Source organism: Halichoeres trimaculatus, unplaced genomic scaffold (assembly GCF_033239565.1).
Source record: "Halichoeres trimaculatus isolate MK-OKI-2021-1 unplaced genomic scaffold, fHalTri1.1 fHalTri1_scaffold_15, whole genome shotgun sequence".
NCBI lineage: Eukaryota > Metazoa > Chordata > Actinopteri > Labriformes > Labridae > Halichoeres > Halichoeres trimaculatus.
The window spans coordinates 26,413,446-26,424,513 of NW_027437193.1; the positions used below are offsets into that span (position 1 = coordinate 26,413,446).

General features: G+C 39.7%; 1 protein-coding gene across 1 annotated transcript; it reads left to right on the plus strand.

Moving 5' to 3' along the window:
• The first annotated feature begins 275 nt into the window (after positions 1-275).
• LOC141804495 (relaxin-3 receptor 1-like) lies at positions 276-5,608 on the plus strand. Its single transcript, XM_074688951.1, has 3 exons — positions 276-769; positions 1,943-2,386; positions 2,774-5,608. The coding sequence occupies exons 1-3, from the start codon at positions 563-565 to the stop codon at positions 3,383-3,385; spliced, it is 1,263 nt and encodes a 420-aa protein (XP_074545052.1). The 5' UTR covers positions 276-562; the 3' UTR covers positions 3,386-5,608.
• Positions 5,609-11,068: the final 5,460 nt, after the last annotated feature.

Below are 11,068 nucleotides of genomic sequence, written 5' to 3' on the forward strand. Positions count from 1 at the left end.
AAGGATATCCCCAACTTTCGCCCATTGATTGTTTAAATTGAGAAGAAAAAATTTATTCTTTATTTGACAATTCAAATGTTCAGAAAGTATATTTTACTGGATGAAAAGTTTTTTTTTTAAATCTATGAATGGAGCTTTGTGCCCGCCTTGTATCTTCTACAATGAACAAGCCGTGGGCGCAGCAAGGCAGTGCGCCCTCTAGCGGTAGAGAAAATTCTCAATGGGTATAAAAGCCCTCAGTTTCAGGACTCGGGAGCATCACTATCAGATGAGAGTCGGCTGCATCATAACTGAGATTTTCCTAAAGGCGTCAGAGTGTGCTGAGGCGAAGCTAGCGCCTGTATTATTCAACTTTGCCGGTTCAAACAGCAAAATGCGCGAGTTTGCGTTCAAACATCTCTCGGTTAGAAGATTCAACTTTGATCTGTCGGGGATACTTTGACGCGATAGGACAATGAGGATCCCTGCATCCAAGCCAGAGGTCAACCCGGAGGACAGACGTGGTAAACCAGAAGAAGACAGTTAAAAAGAGACATAAAGTCGCCTTTCCCTGTGCAGGATCATGCAGATGAACAGCAGCAGCCCTGAAGCTCTGAACGCGCTCAGTCTGTGCGGAGGAGAGGAGGATGGGACAGACATCCTCAAACTGGACACTTCCTTAGAGGACATCTCCAACATCGCAGCCTTTAACCTGTCGCTCAAATGTTGGCTGCACATCCTCACTAAAGAGTCTATGATTGATCTGCACGGAGACAGCGCTAACCTGGCCGTAAGTTCACATTGTTAATAAAGTAAAAGTTTGTATCAGACAGGCGCAGACTTATTTCGACTGGGGCAGGGACTTGGATGGACCAGATACATTTTGGCTGGACATCAAATTACAAAAGTAGTAGATCATAAATGTAATTAAAAGACATGACTGACAAAATACTGCTGTTGCAATGTGTGGTTTTAAAGCGGATTTAGTGATTTTTTTCCCCTTTAATTGCATTTTTAAACCCTTTTCTGCATCTGACGGATCTACCCGCAATCGCTGTCCATGGTGCTGACTGAAGAGTGGCGCTATAGCACCAGTAGGCTGCGCCACTGCTGCGTTTATTTTGCCATAAGCTGTGAGAGCAAGGGCATTAACCATGGTTTAAAAAAATAAATGCAAAAAAAAAAAAAATCTACAGTCTTTCCCAAAATAATGATCTGATACTTCCCACTGGAAGCTGAGTTTTTTTTTCCAACAGGCTAATAAACATGGCTCATTTTATAAAGACAGAGCATCTAATGTTAACTAAACTTTTACAATGCTCTTTGTGAACTAATGAAAAATAAAATAAGTAGAAATTGAAAGAAAAGTTTTGAGTGGGCCTGTTGAAAAGTGGGTGGGTCTGGGACCTTTGGGCCCACCCATAACACTGCCTCTGAACTGGGGTGGTCAAATCCAGTCTCTTATAGACCTTTGGGTACAATACACAACTTAAGAACATTAGTTGATCCTAAGTGGCAACCTTCCGTCTAAAAATATGAGGCGATGCAGAAGTGCTAAAATCTGCAGTTTGTCGAGTGCCCGCTTGAAGCTGGCTCTGAAAATGTCCTGAAAACTACAAACACACCCTAATTAAGAAAAAAAAAAGTAAATAAATAAACATGTTAACAGCCTGGTACAATACAGTGTCGAAGATATTAAGACAGCGAGTTTGACCATTCAGATGCAGAGTTCAGCTGATTGACAGGCAGTCACCCAAACCAATATGTCTGCACCAGCTGGTTTATTTCAAAAATCTGTTTTAGAAACAGACAGGTGACTTCAGGGAGACTACATCCAATAATTAAACAGCCAATGTTTTACCTTCAGTGTCCCACAAAAATAAATATTGTAAACACCATACGTGTTAATCTGAAATTTTAATCTAAAGGAATGAATCAAACTGTTCTCTGTGTTATCTGACAGGTTCGAGTCCTCATCGCCCTGATCTACCTGGTGGTATGTGTCTTGGGACTTGTGGGTAACCTCCTGGCCCTCTTTCTGCTCCACTCCCGCCGCCGGGGTCACCACCACTCCTCCATTGACTGCTTCGTCATGAGCCTGGCGTTGACTGACCTCCAGTTTGTCCTCACCCTCCCTTTCTGGGCTGTGGACACGGTACTGGACTTCCGCTGGCCCTTCGGCAGGGTTATGTGCAAAATAGTGAGCTCAGTCACGACCATGAACATGTACGCCAGTGTCTTCTTCCTCACCGCCATGAGTGTGACCCGGTACCGCTCCCTGGTGACGTCTCTGAAAATGAACAACCCGAGGATTGCCAACGCTCGAGCCAAATGGGCCAGTTTGGGCATATGGATGGTTTCGCTAGTGGCTACACTACCTCATGCTATCTACTCCACCACAGTTCAGGTTGGTTGATTTGAGGCTACTTTCTATTCAAAACAGATTACTGATGCTGTGTCTCAATTACATACTTCTGTAAGTTCACTGCTTACACTACATACTTACTAATGCAGTGCACAAAATCTTTACAGAGTGATGTCTCACATCAAACACTGCTGCTTCACTCTTACTAGAAATGACAATTGCATTTACAGTCGTTCACACAGTTGTGTTATTCTGCTGTTTATTAATTAAAACCATCATCCATTGTTTGATTTGTTCCTGATCCTTCCTCTACGTAGGGTCAAGAAGTAAAAAAAAATAACCAATGTAAGTGCAGAAGCATGTGATATAAGACACAGCACTTGTCTTTGATTTGAACCCTCTGAAATGATTGTGTGTGTGTGTTCTCAGGTGTCTTCAGACGATGAGCTGTGTTTGGTGCGTTTCTCCGAGTCGGACTCAAGCCACTGGGACCCTCAGGTCCTGCTTGGACTCTATCAAACACAGAAAGTGCTCCTGGGATTTGTAGTTCCCCTGGTCATCATCACAGTTTGCTACCTCCTACTCCTGAGGTTTATCCTGAGCCGTCGCGTTGTTGGAAGCATCATCGGCGGGAGCATCCCAGAGAAGTCAGAGTGCGAGAGAGGGCGCCACCGTCGACGCTCCAAAGTCACCCGCTCCGTCACCATCGTAGTCCTGTCCTTTTTTGTATGTTGGCTGCCCAACCAGGCGCTCACCCTGTGGGGGGTGCTCATCAAATTTGACTTGGTGCCCTTCAGCAAAGCTTTCTACAACGCCCAGGCTTACGCGTTCCCCCTGTCTGTGTGCCTGGCTCACGCTAACAGCTGTCTCAACCCGGTGCTGTACTGTCTGATCCGCAGAGAGCACAGAGCTGGACTGAAGGAGCTCCTGCTGAGGGTGTCTCGCTCAGCCCATAATGTCATCACCCTGGCTCTGAGAGGGATGAGGGTGGAGGGGGCACCACCCAGTATAGTTGTAGTTCATGAAGACGTCAATATGTAATTTACTCAGACTTCAGGGAAGTCATTCATTTGCTCTCATGCAAAGACATGGGTTTGAAAGTGATCTGGACCTGGTATTTGTACTGTAATCATGAAGCTAAGGCCAACAGCAGGTTAGCTTAGCTTAGCCTAGGGTAAAATGACTGAAACAGGGGTGACAGCTAGCCTGGCCAGTCCAAAGCCCTGTTTCCGCCAAGCAGTCTAGTTTAGATTAGCATCGGTTAAGCCTGATCCTGTTTGTGTTTCCAAAGCCATGCCCCCTTGTGGTAGGTGGCGTGTCAATTACATAATTGCCTGATGCCATATGCCATATGAATGACACAGTGTATCCTGCTAATAAATCCAACGAAGGAGGAACACGTTTGTCTTCAAATGGAAAGAGAAACAATGGAAGAGATCCAGCAATTCATATTTTGTGATTTTCATCTGACTTTTTGTTTCAAAGCACAATCAAGCTTTGTTTCAGAGAAAACTGTGCCGCCAGGAGAAATGCAGCTGCTGTCGCGCAGTAAGAGACGATTCTTTTGACCAATCAACAGTCTGCAGTGTAGCAGCTCCACCTTCTGGCACCGGTTTAGTCTGGCACCCCAATGGAGTGGCCTCAAAAAGTGGGACGGTTCTTCTTGGGTATTTAGGGATCTGTCCTGGTAACTAGTCAGTTGAAACACCATAAAAAAACACGTGCTGTACCGAGAAGAACCAAACTGAACCGCTTGGTGGAAATGGGGCTCAAATGTAAATTAGTGTAACTACAAAGCTCAAAGACTGATTTGTGATGGGGTTTTTTTTCCATTCTTTGAAGTTTGCACAAAATGATGAAATCCAAAGTGAGCTTTGTGTTGGACAAGCACAGCTCTGGATTTCAACCTCCCAAAGTCTTTGTTAGTTAACACACACTTGTTTTCTTGCTGTCTTCTTATGGATTGAACAAAGTGACAGAGCGTGTCATTACATTGGGTATGCTTCAGAGGTGATGGTTCAAAAACCTTTTGGGACAAAGTCAGGCTTACTGCTCACCTGTGCTTATCTGAGTTAGCTAGCTGTTAGCTGTAGCCTCTTAATGACAAACATAAACAAATATAAAAGAATGTAACTTCTCTTTTGCTCTAAAAGAGATGCTCATTATGTGAACTTTATGTACAATGTTTTCATTGGTGCCATTTTGTACACAAACATTTTAGTGGATTTGCTTGTTGTGAAACAACCTGAACAAGATTGTCTGTGAGTTTTCACTGAAATGCTTGAAAGAATGCTTAGGGTTATAAGGAGTACTTGTTAACAGATCCTGGTCAGCTTGGCCCCCCTTTTGAGAATCCAAAAAGAGTAGCATCAACGAGGTACACTGCTGAAGACAGGGTCTAATGTATCACGTAGTTTTGCTACTTTGCACACATTCTGATCTAACGCGGATGTTGGTGTAACTTTACTCCTGGAGGTAAAATAATCGATGCTTCACACTTATCTGGAACTGTTCTGCTGATGCAGTAAATACATGTCTGTCTTGATAGTATCTAAATGATGTAGTTTGCATATCCCTGTTTGCAGCAGTGTACGGCCAAGCCTCTGTTCCAGTTCTCCAGCCAGTTTCTCAGTTAAAGAAATGATAATAAACACATGTGACACAAACAAATACCTCATAAAAACCTGCTTTAGTTACAGAGAATGACCCAGTGCAAGTTTAACACCAAGAAGAAGAAAGGCAGAAAGCCAGGTCATATTGTAGCTCCTCATTAACTCTCTTAATTACCATAATAGTAAAGTTTGGAGGGAATTATGGACTCTATTGCACTTTACCAGCTTTGAACTTTGCCAGTTGACACCTTTGGCTTCTTTATGAACAAAACGTCAGTCACAGTTCAGAGAAGAAGTTTTATCCAATATAGTCAATCTGTCTTTGTATATGGCTAAAACAAAACAATTTTGCAACTTTTTTCTTAATAATAACTTACTTTAAATAGAGTTAAACACAGTGCCCAATGTACCAGATATTCAGACTCTGTAAATATTAAAAATGTTCTTTGACCAATGGAAGAATGCATTTTCTATGAGATATTAACAGCTTCTTATTCATTCTGTCCTGAAGCATTTTGGTGTTGGATGCTTTGCCTTGTACACAGGGCTGTAAACTCTTGATGAAATGAATGTGTTGAGTAACTGTGAAGATGAAATCTACAACACTTTGCTCATTCTTTACAGAGAAAACTGATTCAGTGTAGGCAGCAATGGGGCTTTTGGCCGACACAATGTCTAAACGTATCTGTTTTGTCATGTTTTGTGATCAAAGCTATGTATTGTGACATTAAATAAAAACAAGAGGAAAAAAAGAGCTTGTTGACATCAGTGAGTTTTATCTCGTCTGAACTAAATGCTGGGAAACGGGTCAAAAGCACAAAAGTTGATTCACGTTTTTGCCCTTTTGCAACCTTTTTCGTCTGAATGTGGACAAGCATCATCACACACACACAAACACACACACACACAAACACACAAACACACACACGCATGCACGCACGCACGCACGCACACACACACACACACACACACACACACACACACACACAATCTATTGTGTGCCACCTTGGTGGTAATTACTTTCCCAATCAGAGTCTTTGATTTATTTCTTCCACTGGTCGGTGAGCAGCTCTTAAAATCACCGTGTTATTAATGGTTCTTACACCTTCCTACAAAGGTGAAATTAAGACATAAATGTTTATATACAGATATATATACAGTATGTTTCTTAACAGATAATTTACTCACAAGTTGCCTTGTCACAATCCACTGACTAAGTTATTAAAAACAAATCCCTCTTTTCAAGATATCTCTTGATCTTTACTGATTTCTCCCCATAAAAAAATGTATTTCCTTTATCGGTTTACTTAAAAAAAAGATTGAGACGCTGTTATCAGTTTTTAATACACTCCCATGTCCATGATAAAGTCTCTGCAGAGAACATTCGGACACTGGATCAAACTCTTAGCCTGGATTTTTTAAGGAAGCTGTTTTGATTATAGGATTTACTACGAAGATTATTTCACTCCCCACATTATTATCATATAAACGTGAACTACGTGCAAAAAAGTGACTATTTGTAAAGTGACTAAAAGCGCATGTTTCATAAATCACACATGAATGTTGCAGTAGGATCGTTCTTACACCCAGTTCTGCGCCAATTCCCACGCAAGGTTGATAAATGAAGGCCATTGAGAAAGCGGGACATTTTGGAGGGAGAGTCATGTGCTTAAAACTTATAGATATTTCTGTAAAGGGTTCAAGCTGTAATTTTCTTAACTATTTATTCTACAGACTTCCTCTTCTCTTCTCCCCCCCAAGCCATGGCTGCCATGGATGGTGACAATTATTTCATTTTTATTCCTGAGATATCCACATACTCACTTGTGCTACATTGGGAGCTTTTGTAAATATGCAGCATATCTCTCCACACACAGATTCCTGACTTAATTGTATTCTCATCTCGGTCTTGGATGTCTTGGTGAGGCAGGCTGCTCAGACTCCTGTGAGCTCCATTCATTATCATTCTTACCAGACAGCCCCAGTGAATGCTGGTGAGACAGCCTCACGCAGCATGACACTGCCACCCCTGGATTCCCAGCATGCATCTTGTTAAATGCTTAATGAGCTGTGCCTGCTCTCCTGCAGAAGTAACACTTTGAATCCCAGCTGAGGAGTGTGATTCAGACTTCATCAGATCACAAAATCTTAGATGCAGTCTTTCTCTCTTTTTTCCACTGACTCCAGGGATGCTGTCACTGACTAGTTCCTTATGGTATGGAGTGTAGTTCAGACTTCTGAAGGTATGGTCAGTGGGGGTCCTGGACCTGCACTCTGTGGACACAATAGCCCTCATTTACCAATCGTGCATGGGAATTGGCACAGATCTGGGTGTTAAAACAATTCTGCGGCAATGTTAATGTATTGTTTATGAAATGTGCCCTATCATATATATATCTATATATATCTATATCTATATCTATATCTATATCTCTATATATATATATATATATATATATATCTATATCTATATCTATATCTATATATATATATATATCTATATATATCTATATCTATATCTATATCTATATATATATATATCTATATATATCTATATCTATATCTATATCTATATATATATATCTATATATATCTTTATATATCTATATATATATATATATATATATATATATATATATATATATATATATATATATATATATATATATATATAAATAAATAAATATATATATATATATATATATATATATATATATATATATATATATATATATATATATATATATATATATATATATATATGTATATGTACGTACTGATCAATCTAAACTATTGATATACTGATGCCAATGTTGAGATCAGTATTAATCAATACTTGGGTGATGAGATTGACACTTAAGTTTCAGTTTCTCTTTGATGCATGTGCTCCTCTTAATCGCTTATAGCTATCTATTCAGATAGACAGACAGATAGACAGACAGACAGACAGACAGACAGACAGACGGACAGACATATTGATAGATTGATAGATAGATAGATTGTTAGATAGATAGATAGATAGATAGATAGATAGATAGATAGATAGATAGATAGATAGATAGATAGATAGATAGAAATTTGTCTCCAGTAAAAACAGAAAATTTGGCTTTGACACGGCTCCAAGAACAGATTTAAACACACAAACACAATAAATCTTGCTTTGAAAATTTTAAATGTATATTTTTTAGTGCTGTCAGGTGATTTAAAAAAATAAATCTAAATAATTACAGGATTTGTAATTTATTAATCTAATTATTCGCATTTTATCTCATATCTACTTAAGGTCCCAAAATAAAGATTTTGGATTCTAGGACATTAAAATCACATTAAAAGACATTAAAAATGTTTTTTAAAATAAGGTGGGAATATATACAACACATTTTTAGGTACCCTGATGCACAGGGAAGGAACACATGAAAGAAGTATTGTGGTTCTATCTTTACAAAATCTACACATTCCTGCACCTAAGATAAGCTGATTTGAATTTTAGAACGTTTTTTTGCTTCTGTCACATTTTTACTCACTGTGGACTCATTTTTCACTGCAATATGAACTTCTATACTTCTATGAGGTCAAGAGAACCAGGGCTAAAGGCTAAAAACTGTGAAGAACACTTTATTCAAGTCTTGGATCAAAGAAAAGTGAAGTATTTTCAGTTTTACATGCTCTGAACACACAAACTGTTGCTGATTGGTGCAGAGCAGCCCCAAGCTGAAACATGACACCAGGAAGATAGAAAGAAATTTTCTAAGAATTCTTTAGATTTAAATACAGGGCATACATCGCTCTTTTAGGGCTTGTTTAAAGCAGTAAAGAGTGTAGAATTATCTGTTTTTTACAGAATTGAGCTAGAGCAAACGGTTGATTTTCTGTAGAATTTCAAAAAGGACGTGTGAATTAACGAGATGTGGATGGCAGTCTCACAAATCACCCTCTTCCCTCGATTTAAAGCATGTTGCTGAAGACAAGTCTGATACATTCAGGGACCATCGGAAATTTAAGAATCTGACGAGAACACCACTTTTTTACAGCTTTTGGACAGGACAGACGGATTGTAAATGCCAGACATTTAAAAAAGTAGGTGCGTTTTTGAACCCCCTGCGGGTCCAGATTAATCTGCTTTAATTTTAATAACGCGTTAATTTGCGGTGTAATTAATTAATCTAATTAACGCGTTAAAATGACAGCCCTAATACTTTTTTTTACTTTATGTCATTTTGCTTATGTGTGGGAGGAAGTGTGCTTGTAAGACCACATTTGTGATGTGGCTCTGTAGTGCCAGGGTAATTTTTGTGGCTCTTGGTCTCTGACTGATTGGCCACCCCTGGCCTATGTGACTGAAAATCTTCAGCCCTGAGAATGCAGCATGGATTCTTTGTGGTACAGATCTCACAGGGAACATTCTTCAGGTGTTTCTCACAGCGTCTGAATGTTCTTCAGCTATTGACTCATACTGTACTAGTCTAGTTATGACAAAACAGGTATGTGGTCTTTCAGACTGACCTCGCATTACTGTGCACCTGTGTGGACTCAGCAGAGAAGATGGACTGAGCCCTTTGCTCTCAACTACATTATGTCACACTAAATAATGAAGGACATGAACATAAGGACATGAAGTTTTTTAAACTACAGGCCAACTTTTTGCTTTAATGTATGAGGAAACTTTAAGTTTTGTGCGGACTGTTTAGCTGCTTGAGCACACCTATCTGCCTCTTGGTTTGATCTGTTTTTCCAGTCTTTCTCGTGTATGAACTTTTACCTTTTGTAACGGCCGTGTGTTCCGTCTGTTCCCTTTCTCTTCTGCTCATTTTCTCCGTGACACTAATGATCATCAACGTGGCGTGCCTGGTCACAGCCTTTAAGAGCTTGAGGCATTTGAGTTGGGGACTGCTGCCCTGCTGCATCTCCTGTGGGATTTTGTTGTGTGGATTAGTTTGTGCAATTTCTTTCCTTGTTTTGTATTGATAAATCCTTCTTTGTTATTATTTAAGGTGCGTTTTGGTATTTTATATGGATCATTTATGGATTGTTGTTATTAGCGCAGCTGGCAGCCCAGTGCTCTAAGACATGTCTGTAATGTGTAACGTTAGTGAATCCTGGCCAGTCATCTACCAATCAGAGCTAATGTAACCTCACTCTTCATTTTATCAATAGACTCTCAAGTTTAAAACAGACCACTGCAGAATAACTGTGTTGGTAGGGACATCTTCACAAACAGCTTAGCCCCTGTGTTATAGAGTGATACAGCCTGAGCTAAAGGCTAATTAGCCTTTAGCCCGGGCTGTCTGTTGTTTAGCCTCCTTCTGCTCTTCTGTCCTTTTTCTGTCTGACAGTTAGGCTCCTGTGTCCACCATCACTACAAAATTAATCATAGAAATCATTTTAGCAGAGAAAAACACAGATCTCCGAGTTTTATCTCTTCTCTCTGCTAAAATGTCATAGAGACCCAGACGTGCCATAAATCAATCTGGACCTAGAAGCTAAAAAGTAGAAGTAAATAACATGTATCCAGCAATATTGGTGCTGATAATCTCATTTTAAAGTGTGGATTATAATCAGGTATATATCCAGAAGAGAGACTTTTTCAAGATCAGTTTCTAACTCATCACAACCCCTTTAAGTTGGGGCGCAAAACTTTATTTGATGGGACAGTTAAAGAGACAGGAAATGTTGGGAGTAGAAAGAAAAGAAAGACATGCAGCACATGACAGAGGCTGCATCATCATCTTTAAGGCTAGCTTCAAGGGACACTGTGATATCCAAAATTGGAAACAAGCGAAACTTTCATTCCCTAACAAGAATAAATAAGGGTTTGACATGAAGAGTGTGGATATGATGCTACTCTCAAGAACCAATGATGTTATAAGATTTTTTTTTCCTTTGTCTTTTGTGTGGAGTGAAATTCCTCTTCCTTCCTGTTAAAAATGTTGAAATGAAAACCTAAAGGAGTCAAAGCTCAAATGAAACTGGTTTCTGTGACAGCCGATCTAATAGATTTGTTCAGCACTGTTCGTATACGAGTTACAGTTTTGCCTTTGTTAGGTAGAAAAAAAAGCTGAAGAGATCAGGGGAAGACATGCAGTAAGGGGACACAGCCAGGAGTTGAACAAGC